The sequence below is a fragment of the Meriones unguiculatus genome, chromosome 3 (assembly GCF_030254825.1).
Source record: "Meriones unguiculatus strain TT.TT164.6M chromosome 3, Bangor_MerUng_6.1, whole genome shotgun sequence".
Lineage (NCBI taxonomy): Eukaryota > Metazoa > Chordata > Mammalia > Rodentia > Muridae > Meriones > Meriones unguiculatus.
The window spans coordinates 174,673,858-174,687,652 of NC_083351.1; the positions used below are offsets into that span (position 1 = coordinate 174,673,858).

Here is a 13,795-nt window from a genome sequence, read left to right on the forward strand (position 1 = left end):
GGTAGGAGCAAGCAACTGCTTTTCAAATGTCCTCCTTTCATAAAGGAGTCCGTTAAAATCGCCAGTCTCTTAGAGTGTGTGAAGTGCTACTTGCATTATGAAATTTCATTTTTGGCATAATTGTTTGTAGACAGTACATTCGTGAACACAGACTTCAGTGCTTTTAGCGGAAAGCACCTATGGCCCAGCCTTCTAAGCAGCCCACAAAGGCTGTGTAAGACAAAGACACTGAGTCCCTGCTATTGAGGGGCAAACAACACGGATTGTTGTTTGAACAGGAAGACTTTAAGCGGGGTAGAATGGAGGCTGACACCAGAACACTCCACTCGGATCCTCTACGTTGTATTCTGGACTGTTTACTCAGGGACCGAGTCACCCAGCAGCCTGAGCCTGTGATCTCCGTCTGGGACAGCGAGGCCTCACCCATGACACACAGCGGTGCCAGGCATCAGCAGTCCTGAGACAACAAAATGCCCTGGGTGCCAACCGCTGCTTGGACAGGTCGGTCTTCCAGGCTTTCGACTGCTGGCAGGGTGGAGCGGGAGCAGGGGAGGCTGCTGGAGCACGCTGTGTGCATGAAGCACAGCGAAGTGCTGGGTCAGCTGGTGAGGTACCAACCACTTCCTTCCTTACAATTGCTTCTACTGCTGAGCAAGGTGAATCCTTCTTCCAGGCTCATTTTTCCGTTAGTTCCATGTAGAAGAAAATAATGCTTAATACCACTTTTATCTTGCCCCATTGTAAACCCAATCAAAGTGGTCAAACACATGGTTATGTTTTATGGTGCCTAGAATGTACCAACAACTATGGATCTGCCTCTTTTTACCCTTAATGGAATTTTTAGATATATATGCTTGGTCACTTTTAAACTTAGAAGAAAGAAAGGAAGGAAGGAAGGAAGGAAGGAAGGAAGGAAGGAAGGAAGGAAGAAGGGAAGGGAAGGGAAGGGAAGGGAAGGGAAGGGAAAGGAAAGAAAAGAAAAGAAAAGAAAAGAAAAGAAAAGAAAAGAAAAGAAAAGAAAAGAAAAAAGAAAAGAAAAGAAAAGAAAAGAAGAGTTGTGATTGAGCTGTGAGACTAGGCAGGCAGAGTTGTACCAGCTTGGAATCCCAGTACTCGAAGGCTCAGGTAGAAGGATTAAGAGGACCAGGACCATCTGGCCTACTTAGCAAGAGAGCTCTATGTATCCCATTCAAATAAAGAGACAAAATTAAAAGTTACAAAATAGTTAGAATAAAAGTCATTGTGGGTAATGAACAGCTTTTTGTGTGTGTCTGTTTTACTAAATGAAAAAGTATAATAACTGAAAATAGTAGGAATGTCTACCTTTCAAGCTTTTTATTAACTGAATAAATAAAATGTCTTGTTCACAGAAACATGCAGGCCACTCCTCGACATAGTTCAGACACTACCAGGTGAACCATGACAAGTTCGGCAAAATTCCACCAAACTGTAACTCATATGCTTAAATTCAGCAAGAACTCTGAGATAATAATATGGACAAAAATAAATCTCTTAGGCAAAATTAAAAGTAAGAATTCTGTTGATTAATCTGAAAAACAAATGTAGTCCTGGTCAACTTACCAATGCATCTTGTCCAGTGTTACCTTACTGGGTTTTACTAAATTGTAGGTGTGAAAATAGTGCCTGCAGGTGGGAGCAGAGGGCATTGTGGAAGGAATGAGCCTCAAGCACGAACATGCCACTTTACAGAGACCTGTGTCTAAGAAGGGAGACGTCCCTTCCTTCTTATTTACTCTCTTGGTACAGCTGACCAGACTGTAAGTTTCTTTCCCTAGGGGCAGGATGAAAAGGAAGCCCCCTCAGGGCTCAGGCAGTGCAAGAAAACCTGCTTGTGCAAGCAGGAGGCGTGGTCGAAGGGAGAGTCTGACGGAGTCTGGGTTTCGTTCAGTTTTATGAGAAGGGAAGCATCTTTCCTCCAGCTTTAATGAGTCATAAGACACACAAATGACAATATGTGTTCTTCCCCACAGGCATATTTCTAATAAGAGAAAAGTTGGAAATGAAAGAACACAGAAATGGAAGGAATTATTTTGACCCAGAGTAGACACGTTTGGCTCACTGGGAGCACATTGAACCTTTCAGGCTACCGACAGAGGTCTCCCATCCAAAACTTTCAAAGAAATCAGACACACATGGTTTGGCTTCCAGGCTGGTACAGAATTATATGGGTATATGTAAACATGTGTGTGCTCTAGATACATTTTGTAAACACTGACATAGGACAAGGCTCGTCATCAGTTTTTGGAGTCCAACTATGCAGAAAAACAGGTAGATGCAAGGTAGGCCAGATGGACATGCCAAGGTGGACAGGTGATGGCCGATAAGGGCTGGAAAGTTTCTGCTGGGATATACTGGCCATTGGTCCCACATGATCAAGAATGAAATAAACAGGAGTTTACACACAAAAGAAGCCTTCCACTTTGCTTTGTCTGACCAAGGAAATGCGTCAAACTGAGCTAAAAATTAAGGATCTCACTGGGTGTCCAAAGAAATAAAATTCATATTTTGATCACAAGGAAAATAACTGATTTGGCTATTTACACTATAAAATTTTAGTTCGTTTAGTTATTTTTTTCAAATAGGATACCTTATCTAACGATATGAGTAAAAAAAAAAAAAATGTTGGTCTCTTGTAACTAAATTTGTATGTGTTTGTGAGGGAAGGAGTGCCGGGGTCTTAAGAGGAACTTCTCTTCAGACCCAAAGAAGCTCGGATCAACATTCCCCACAAAGACTCTCTCCTCTCTGTGAATCATAAAAGTTATCTTTTTCAGCAAAGCCAATTGACCAAATTCTTTACAGACCATAATGCTTTTCAGATGTAGATTCTTATTTCTTAAGAAAATGAAACAGAAATAGATTTTGTATGACCTGGGCTCTGTAATAAATAGTTAAGAGCGGTAAAATAAGATTTGTTAACCTTTTTCCTGACAGATCACAAAAGGATTTATGGGTTTTCATGCCTTCCGTTGGTTCTGTGTTCCATGACCAAGTCTCTCACTTGCTCTATCAGAGAGTGCACTGTATCAGTATCTTTACACAATACTTTCCTCCAACTGCTAGGACTCAGCCAAGCCCTGTCCAGCTGTGGAATGAAGACCCATGTAGCTCTAACGTTAGATTCTGAGAATGAAACATTATTTTCAATCTTTACTGCACAAAAAAAAAAAAAAATTGTGCTCTAAGGCCAATGTATCCCATGGGGGGGGGGGGGGGGAACGAGCACACTGACCCACCAAGCATTACCCTAAACTAGCAATGGAATAACTAACACTGTAGAGGTTTAAATCTTCCTTCTAGGGGCCCACAGTCCTTTCTATGGAACAATGTGGGATGTATTCAGCACCGCTGTTGCCTATCGAAGGAACACATTTCTAAGATCTAAGAATGCCAGCTTTCTGTTGTGAAATGAACACGTGTAGCTCCTACAGTTCTTCCACGACCATAATCCTGGTCTCAGAGCTGTTCCCTGCCCCCAAAATAAGAAAACCTTAGTCCCAGGTGGCCACATAAAACAAGTATTTGGTTGTGAGCCTAGCCTTTAACCCTTTAACGGCTGAGCCATCTCTCCAGCCCATTTAAGTCCCAATTTATTTCTAATATCAGAGATCAGACCTCTACTCTTGCCTGATGTGTCTAAAACAAAAAGGGGGAACTGTAGAGAGCTGCGTAATGCCGCGCCTTAAAGATGGAGCTGGTTTCGGCCTTCCACCTTCCCGATGGTGAGTGCTCTCTGTCACAAACAATTCCACATTTGGCTAAGGCTGAGGATCTGGCTTGCTTCCATGTATGTGGACCTATCTGCATTGCCCACGTGGCACGCTGGGGTTGGCTACCCAGAGGCTATTTAAGCTGTGGGCTGGCTTTCCCCAGGGTCCGATGATTGTTCAAGGTTCCTGAATAAACTGCATTGAAAAAAAAAACAAACAAGTATTTGGGCTTCTGTGTTTTCTAAGACCCACTGGAAGGATTAATGTCTACTGCAAACAGGGCATAGCCAGCCCCTAAAGAGAGAATAACTGTGATCGGGCTGTGGTTGGGAAGTTTTTAATGTGTGATCCTCCTTGTGGTTCTACCTCCCGTCTATCTTTCTCGGGTCAGCTGAAACCCATTCTTCAGAACGTCCACACGGCAAATGTTCACCTCTATCTGAGTGTGCTTTTTAAAACCCAAGAGCTTTGTTTCATGTTTTCTTCTCCGAGGGAGAAGTCCATCCAAGGGCACCCAGCAGCACAGTGGGACAGGCTGACAGGCGAGTAGGACCCAGGCCTCTGTGAGACCTCAAGAGCGCTAGCTTCCTTCCGTACCTGCAGGAGAAGAGGAAGTGATCTATTTCGCTTGCTCTTCCCCTATCCAGGAAAAAACGGTCAGCGCTTCTCAGAAGGAGCCTGACTGTTAAGGCCCTCAAGAACCCTACCTATCTGTTGTTGCCATCTTGAGCCTGATGGAGTGCCCTGATGGAGCGTCCCTTTCAGGCGGCTCTCTGCTCTGTGCATTAATCTGGTGTGATACAGAGCACAGGAGTGCAGGGATCACAGACATAAAAGCAAAATACAGAGAAAAGAGACAAATAAGAGACACAGATAAGTTAAGGAAGAGGAAAGAAGGATGACAGAAGGGAAAGCGAGAGAACTCGTGAGAATGGATTGGCTTTTATAAAGATCGTTTTATCTGCAACATTACCCCCAAACAGTGAGAACCAAGCAGGGACTGCACTGTTACGGTGAATGAGCCGCCCTCGCTAAGATCTCAAGATCGCTAGCTTCCTCTCCACCCCCCTTCCCTCCTCTCCCTTTTCAACATCACATCTTGCAGTGGGAAACAATCTGAGGAATAGGCACGCAGCTGCGTGTGCGTGTGAGCACACAGGTGCGGGCAAGCGCTTGTGGCCAGGGGTGGGGGTTGGGGGGTGGGATCTGAGGCTTCTAACTCTGCTGCTTGACTGAAGAGCATCCCTCGTGCTGTGGTTTCAGGCACTTTGCAGAGCTCTGCCATTGCTGTTACTCCACGCTGAAGTGTTTCCCTCTCGCCCGGCCCAGCACTTTCACCTACGCAACTGTTCCGCTTTGTTCTCAGGGGGAACTATCACCTCAGGGGTGAGCACCATAATGACCAGAGTGCAAACAGCGGTGGTGGATGCTTCGCCCAAGGGAGGAAGAAGGGAAGCCAGGCCTGGCCTGTTATTGCTCAGAGGCCACACCGGCACTGCCTCCTGCATAGCCGAGATGGTTCCCAGCGCCTCTCTCCCGTGGATCTGAGCTAACTTCACGTGGTTTCACTCCACACACTGAGGCTTCACGGCTTCAAGACAAAGTCATTGCGACTGCTAGCTAGTAGGAGCTATGTTGGCACGGCATTATTGCTATCATGTATCTGCTGCAATACAAAAGTCAGATAAAAGCCCTTGTCAGAGTCACACATGTATGAAAATAAACCAGTGGGTATGGACACCAGTCATGACGAGAGGTCTGGGGAACCCCTCTGAGGGACCATGAAGCCCGTGAAGACGCTTGCAGGTGGGACCCTGTGCTTCGGGGATTCCACTTTAATTGTTCTATTTTATTCTATTCCAGAAGAGGAAATAAAATACGGGCCGAGGTGACTCTGGGAAGCAGCTCACGCACAGGAAACACACCCCACAACCTCAAATCCATCCAGGGAGGGTCATCTTCTCTGGAGGGGACCACATGGGTGTAATCCACAGGGTTCCAGGCCAGGCCTTCCCCCCTGGTTCGGCCTCTCTGCCTGCCCCTTTCTCCAGCATCTTTCTATTCTGACACATACTTCTCAAGAGACTAATGGTATCTGATCTTTAGAACACGGATGCCGGTGTCTCCCGGGACCTGAGCAGTGATTTCCTTTCATTCACAGTGTGTTCTGCAGCAATGTGCTCTAGCCCCTGCTACCTGCCAGCTGCTACCTACCTGGACTCTGACTCACACATTGCTCCCAAAGGCCAGCCTACTTAGTGCCCGAAAGCTACGCCCCCCCCCCCACACTGAACGTAAGCATCACATATGTTCTTTCTACAAATTGGTATACAGGTGCCATTTAATCAATTCAAATTTGGAAGCTACATCTTCAAGGGTCTGAGCGTTCACTCCCCCATAGTCCCCCTTTACATATTTTTTTTTTCCTTATCAGACATACAGCTTAATCAATTAACAAACTAAACAGCTTATATACTGGCAATATATTACAGATGGATTTATGTCAAAGTAATAGATCACATGACATGGGCCATGTAGTACCCCAGTGAGTGGTGTGTTGGTAGAGCCCTGAGGACACTGACAGGAGCTTCTCTAAGTGCTGTGTGAATACAGACACATGCGGATCTGTATCTACATCCATCTGACTAGGCCAAGAGGAGCAGGCAGATGCGCGATAGAGACACACACATGCTGGGCGGGGCCACTGCACACCTCGCCATGCCGTTTGAAGGGCAGTCACGGGGTTTCCGGTGTCTGCAGCCACTTGAGTTACACTTCAGGGAAGGGCTTCTCTAACTGTGTCTGGTTTGTCTCGTGTAGTAAGCGCTGTTGGAAGGAGACCAAAGCGAGAGCAACTAGAAGTTAGGTATATATTTCAGCTCAGCTGTGATACAGAACTTTGGAGAAGCACGCAGAAGATTTATCTTAGATTTAGGTTGGATCCCTCTCTTGCTAGTTTCTTGACATTGCGTGAGTGCGTTTGTGCGTGGTGAGAGTGTCTCTGTGTGCGTGTGTGTGTGTGCTTGTGTGTGCTTGTGTGTGCGTGTGAGCGTGCGTGTGCGCTGTTCTATCGCGTCATCTCCTGAAGAACGCCGGGTTTCGAAGGCAGGCGGCTAGTCACCTGCAACAACCCAGCGGCCCTGCCGAGGCTTCCAGGCTGCTGTCAGTGTCGGATGCGAGGGTCTGGTCCGTGGACATGGAGGAGATGTCGTTGACAGACGAGGATGGAGGGAGGCTCTCACTGCTGTTCACTGCTGCACCTGTGCTAAGAAAATGAAGACCGACATGACTAAATCTGAAACCACACCCACGTGAATGCTGTTCAGAGTCCCGGGAGGGGCAGGACCAAGAAAAAATGGCTACACTATCTGTTTTGCAAACCTGCACGGAACCGATATGGGACCCTGAGTTTGATGGTGAAAATCAAGAAGAAACAATTCCGAGTCTCCATCACATGCCACTTGTATTCGCATTTACTCAATGGTTATCAGTTTCACTCCATATTTGAAATCACTGATCACACTGCCCCATCCTTAAGTCCTGTAGTGGTGTAATGTACCTGAGCTTGGGTGAAGCCAAGGCATTTGCGACCTTAGGCCCCCGGAGGCTGTCCTCAGAGAACCACTGGCTTGTAGAGATGAGAGATGAATAAAACCCTTTAATGTATCAGCCTGATCCTGATGTTTTCAATGAAGGAAGAAAAGCAAACACATGTGATGGTCTTAGCCCAGAAACGGGCTAAGGCAAAGCTCAGTGGTCTGAATTTTTGATGACTATAGCTCTAGGAAAATGGAAGTATATAAATTACAGAGTATTACATAATCATTAAATATAATACAAAAATGCAAATCCATGTAGAAAAAGCCAAGACTTCTGGGGAAAGTTAATGGCAAGAAAAAGGGAAGATAAGCCAGAGTTTGCCCTTGGAACTTGGGTTTCCTTCCAACAGCCTCTCTTGCTTGGGATCTGCAAATACTGGGTTAACAAGTTGAAAGCGTCTTTCATTCTGCTACAAGACTCTGAAACTCTGAGAAGGTGCTCCCAGAAGACCCCGCTGTGCCTCCATAGCTTCTAGAACAGTGAAGGAAATATGAGCCAAAGGCACCAGAAACCAAAGCTTCAGCCTCCCGGAAACAGCCAATTTCCTGTTGCTCCATTTCCATTTCTATATTCTTTGTGCCTAAGTGGTTGTCAACGAAGTGTATGCTCTGTAGAAGAGGTTACTATTTAAAATACCTATAGCTTAATCAGGGGCAAAGAATTCGTACTAAAATTGTGTCATTGGAGAGGCAATAGTATGAAAATGTATTGGTGAAGAATTATAAATGAAATAAGAAACGACTGAATTATCACACAGACTCACATTAAGTCAGAAAACAAAACACAGCCAAGGAAACAGAAGCCTTCAAACAATGTCTGCTACAATAGCAGATATTTTATGGAGGGAATGGAATAAAAATGTAAAAGCAAATAGAGGGGGATTTCAAACATTTAAGACAGATTCATACATTTGCAGAAATTCACAGTTTTATTTTATTACAAAATAATTATATAAACAATTGGAAATACATAAAAAAAACAATGTACACTGATGCCCAAGTTAATTGCAGGAATGATTAAGTTTCGTTGTATTCCTAATGTTCTTTTAGTAAATCTCCCTGCCTGTGATCATCTCTTATGTATTCCTTTGTACCTTGATAGTTTCACTTATCCAAACTCTGAGGTACTTTTCATGATTTTTAAATTCTTTAAAAAAAAAAATGCTGACACCTCCTAATCTTAAAAGTAAATAATCACTGTCTTTGTCAGAGTGGCACATAATGTAAATTTATTTGGCTTCAGTTTATTCTAATGTTCATTAATTACACCCTCATAGAAATGAGGATGGCCAGCTCCTCATACTGCTAGCAGGCAGCATTCAACTCCACAATGGAGCTGTGTTTACACTCTGAACTCGAATTCCATTAGACCGACATCTTTCACATCCTTCAGAAGAGCTGATCTGTAATAACCCAATCTAACGTGATGCTCTTCTCAGTGTCAGCTTCACAGCAGGGGAGAAAACAGCACACGGTGCTCTGATAAAGGCTGCATCCATTCCAGATATGCAGAATGAGACCGCTTTGTCATGCTGCCCAGTTGTATCTGGGAGTAGGCGATTGTATGGCTCTCTAATAAGGGACCACAGTTTATTTTTAGATTTTACTGTAGAGTTGGAAAATGTCTCCCTCCTCCCACAGCCATTTTAGGAAGCTAGAACTCATGTATCAGATAAGTTACAGATTTGATTTTTACAATTCCGTGTTTTTAAGCACATTCTGAGTTGTACAGCATAACCATATTTAATTGTGTATCATTTTCACCACCCCAGAGGGAGTCTTACGCTCAGTGTCTCAAACACCTATTGTGTGTGTGCATATGTGTGTGTTTGTGCGTGTGTGTGTGTTTGAGTGAGCTAATGTGTGTGAATGTATATACATGTAAGTACATAGATGTATATGTGTACATGTGCAGTCCATAGACCTACTTGGAGTGTCATGCCTCAGGCTCTGTCCACCCTCTGTGTTTTGAGGCGGGGTCTCTCACTGGCATGGAGTTCACGCAGTAGGCTTGACTGGTTGGCCAGCAGGCCCTATAGATTTTCCTTTCTCTACCTCTCCAGTACTGAGTTTACAAGCGCGTATCCCAGTGTTCAGCTTTCCCCCAGAGTGAAGGCGATGCAACTGAGTTCTTCACCTTTGCACGGCAAATACTTTGCGGGTGGAACTATCTCTGCAGCCCTCTAGCAGCTTTTGCCTCCACGACTTTGTGAATTCATATACATGTAAACACGCGATGTGAATGTCATTGGCCTCTGTCACATGTTACGACATTAAAAGCAAAACATGTCTTGAAAGAGGAAACTTGAATAGCATGTCAGCATTCCATTCCTGTACAGCTGAGTAACAGCCATTGAACTACACACACCGAATTTGGTTTGCTTATTTCCTGGTTGGTGAGCATTTGCTAAATACTGAACTATCTCCATTTTGAGGGTGTCATGAATAATGCTACCACGGTGCTGTCAGGAACATTCACATAGAAGCTTTGTACGGAAATGATTTCATATCCCTTGGGGACTGAGCAGCTCTCTGCTAGTTCTACTTAATTGATCCTACTTGAAGATATGTTTCTGAAAGTGAGCATGTCAGTTCACAGTCCTGCAGGCAGCTTCAGAGAATTACAGTTTCCTCACACCTCCATTAACATTTATCAGCTTCCGTGATTATAGACGCCGAGTATGTGTAAACTGTGGGTGATCTGCATTGCCCAGTGGCTAATCATCTTAAGTACCTTTCCATGGGCTTGGTGGTCATTTGTGTATGCTCATTGGAGAAAAATCTGTTTTTATGCTTTGGTCAATTAAAAAATACTTTATGTCTTATTATTATTGAGCCATAATAGCACACCACCAGTGGAAACAAGTCCTTCTCAGGTATGTAATTTGCAAATGGCGTTCTCTTACTATGGATTACCATTTTTTTCTGGAGATTTTCTGTATACAAACAGATGTTAGATTTACTCTTCTTGTTCTTGGGTGGTAGTTCTATTAAAAAACAAAACAAAACAAAAACATTTCCTAATTTAAGACCATGAGGATTTACTTCCATAATTTCATTTCAGGCTTTTACATGTAGTTCTCACTCTTGGTTTCTGACTCACTTTGGGCTCATTTCTGCTCATGCACTGAGGCAGAGGTCTGTCTTCAGGCTTTTGCAGGGGGGCAGGCTATCTCCTTATTTCAGCACCATTTATTGAAAAAGCTATTTTTCCTATAAGATTGTTGTGGTTCCCTTGTGAAATATGAATTGATCCTCTTTTATCATAGAGTACTGCTCTACTCTACTCTGTCTTGTTGATCTGTAGTTGGGTCGTCACAGAAATAAGCCAGAAAGGCCCTAGGAATTAGGATATATGTCCATAAATTGCAGCTTCCTACAGAATACGATGGTGGTGGGACAATCAAGTATAAAGAGTAGCTAAGCAAGCAGGGACTCCATTTGGCTTGGGCTAAATCCACAACCTTCTCTGGACAATATATCCAGCAACCTGTAAGCTGTCTCGTACCCCTAAGTGATGAAACAGGAGACAGAAATTGCCAAGTAGTTTAGGGTAGAGGACCCCAAAAGTAAACAGATTTTTCCTATTGGCTAACAGACATAAATGTGTTTGCCTGAGGCCAGAGATGCTAGGGATGTTTGAGGCAAATCATCGTTGATTCTGCCCTGGTCAAACGCCAAGGGTGAGGCCTGGTTTCACCTTGCTTCTTTTTCTGGGAGTCCTAACTGAACCTGAGAGGCACAGAGGTACCTTCTGAGTGGGGACTATGCTGTCCAGGCTCCTCCTCCTCCACGTCTCCATCCAGTAAAGGTTTGGACTGAATACAGTATCCTTGCTGCTTTGAAACCCATGTGTGTCTTAAGCCCATTCTTGACTAAAACGCCAAGAACCTGGAAACACCTGCATCAGATCCCAACCATGGCTCACAGGCCACACCCTAATCGCCAGTAACAATGGGAGTGGCCTGATCCCAAAGCCTTCAACTCTGGCTCCAGGAAGAAGACTGATCTTCCATTTTGGGTAACTGGGGCTCAAAGCTAAACCCTCCTGTAGGACTTTCTTTGCCTTTGTCTAATATTTCCTATGAGTTGTAATACTGCTGTATGATAGGCAGAGATGAGCTGAGAATTTCTTCTCAGCTTTGGCCAAAAATTAAAATAAACTCATATATATTACATAAAGCATTTATATGATGTATAAATCATACACACGCACACATTACATATATGGACCTTGTATGCATCATAGTGAAGGTGTTTTTTAGAGCCATTTCAGTGCCTTGTGGCTATGGGGCTCGGTAGCAGGAGTGGAGCCTTGATGGTTCATCGTCACTGTCAGCTTGCCTGGATCTGGAATCCTCCAGGAAACCCAGCTCTGGGCCTCTCTAAAAGGGTGTTTCCCACACCAGGCCTTCCCTGCTGGGGCGGACGGTGTCCCTTTAAACTGTGATCCAGAACAACCCTTCCTCATCAAATGTGCCTTTGCCCAGCGTTTTGCTGCAGCAATGAGAAAGATAGCCAATATTCTGTCTTTAGCAGTGTGGCTATCTTGTAGTGTTAAATCAGGAAACAAAACAAAACAAAAAAGTGAATTTACCAGCTGTATTCTTTCAGGATTATTTAGGCTATTTCTTATATTTTCGTTTGAATTTTAAGATGACCCTTTAAATTTATGCAAAAAGGGACAACACTGATTTTTAACTGACTGTCCACTAAGCCAGCCTGGGGGACACCGACGCCTTACCAACCCCAAAACAATGGAGGATAACGAGTGCCTTTCGTTCATGTAGGCCTCCTTTAACATTTTCTTTCCATTAATTGTTTTCAGAGTGCCAAGTTTGCACTTCATTTATCGAAGTTGCTGCTAGAGGCTTTTTCTTTGTGATGATAGTTTCAACGGATTTGTTCTCTGTTCATGGCTAATGTATAGAAAGGCATCTAATTTATTTGAATAAAATGTCTCAATACTAGTAAGTTAAGCAGAATTAAGTAATATGATGATGTGCACTGACCGCTGGTACCCTGGTGCAGGATCTTAGTAGCTCCTAAAAGGCAATTATTAGCATCCTTTTGTGACTGCCTGTATTTGTATCACCTCCTATCACCTTGGTTTCTTGAAATGTGTCACAGTGAGACTTTGTATCCAGTAGTTATAAATGTTACTAATCAGCCTTCTTAGAGAGGAATGTGCCAAGCACTAACAAGCCTTTTTAGATATATGGGTTTGCTTTTGTGTGCTGTCCTCCTTTGAGCTACAATCAGTGTGCCCTGAGTGGACAGCAGACATGCTGGCTTTGAGATGAGCCTTTCTATTTGGTTTACAGATAGGCAATAAAAGGACTTTGCAAAGCATAAACTCAAACTCAGATAAAAGGAGTAAGAACAAGGAGTTTGGCTTCAGGGTGCTATATTGCCCCAAAGTTTAGGGAACTCTCTTAAACAGAATTGCACTATATCACATTTGTTTACACTGTCCATCTGTCTGGGACATCCTAGCACATAATAAACACCCCTTCCTTCTGGAATACTCAGGAGAACTCAGTAGAGGGACACATTTTTTTAAAAATTGTCATCAATACTGTAGCATAATTTTTCAATAAAATGATGCTTAAATGAATGAAAATATTGGCAGTGTTACAAATGAGGGTTATTAGCTACTTGCAATCTTAATTTGAAAAACTAGATTTCATGGAATGAAATTATGGAAATTTCTCTGCTAGAAGTTATCTAACCCAAATTGTTCATTGGTGAGTGCTTTTAAAATGAGAATTATTATCTTGATACCACCTTCCCAATTCCAAATAAAATACAAAGATCTAGGAGAAAAAAAAAAACAGAAGGAAATAATTACTGAGGGACAGTTTCTCCAGTAGCTATAAGATCCTGAGCTTCAGATTATTTGAGCTTGAATCTTTTTTTAATAGATTAGTTTTAGTAGTCTGGATCACTGGCTAGAGGAGGGTTACAGGTGTGCTTTTAGGACCCAGAAGGTTGTACATGCCTGAGAAGCAAGGACGGGGCATCAGGAACACCTGAAGAGCTCTTCCTTCAACTGGAGACTGAAAAACTGCCTGTTCTGACAAAGCTCTTCTCTCTGCTTCACTTCTCAGGCGGAGCAGGGATCCTGGCACACACAGCCTACTGTGTATGTTCTAGCTCTAACATCTGCTTTCAGAGAAAAACTGATTCCTACTCCTACTTTCCCTTGGCAGACATTACAAATCAATTCAGAAAGCAAATGGTGTTGCTCTGAAAACAGATAAGTCTTCAGGTAAAATCAGACAACAGAAGGGAGTACAATTATTTTGGGATGTATCTGAAGTTTAGATGCATTTTAATGCTATACAATGATTTCATCAATAAATTCCAGAACTATGTTATTCTGTGAATACACACTTAGCTTCCTGTCTGCATTTTAAAATCATTATCATACTATGATAGGTTTTTTTTTTATTGGAACCACTT

General features: G+C 43.4%; 1 protein-coding gene across 6 annotated transcripts in view; it reads right to left on the minus strand.

The window, feature by feature from the left end:
• Positions 1-6,054: 6,054 nt before the first annotated feature.
• Mapk10 (mitogen-activated protein kinase 10) overlaps positions 6,055-13,795 on the minus strand; it is a 270,735-nt gene continuing 262,994 nt past the window's right edge. For 5 of the 6 annotated variants that reach the window (XM_060381043.1, XM_060381047.1, XM_060381042.1 and 2 more), the window contains one exon: positions 6,055-6,991. In XM_060381043.1, the coding sequence (XP_060237026.1) occupies positions 6,849-6,991 (143 nt within the window). In that variant the 3' untranslated portion in view covers positions 6,055-6,848. Of the gene's footprint in view, positions 6,997-13,795 lie in introns of all 6 variants that reach the window. The other variant, XM_060381046.1, reaches the window with a different exon arrangement.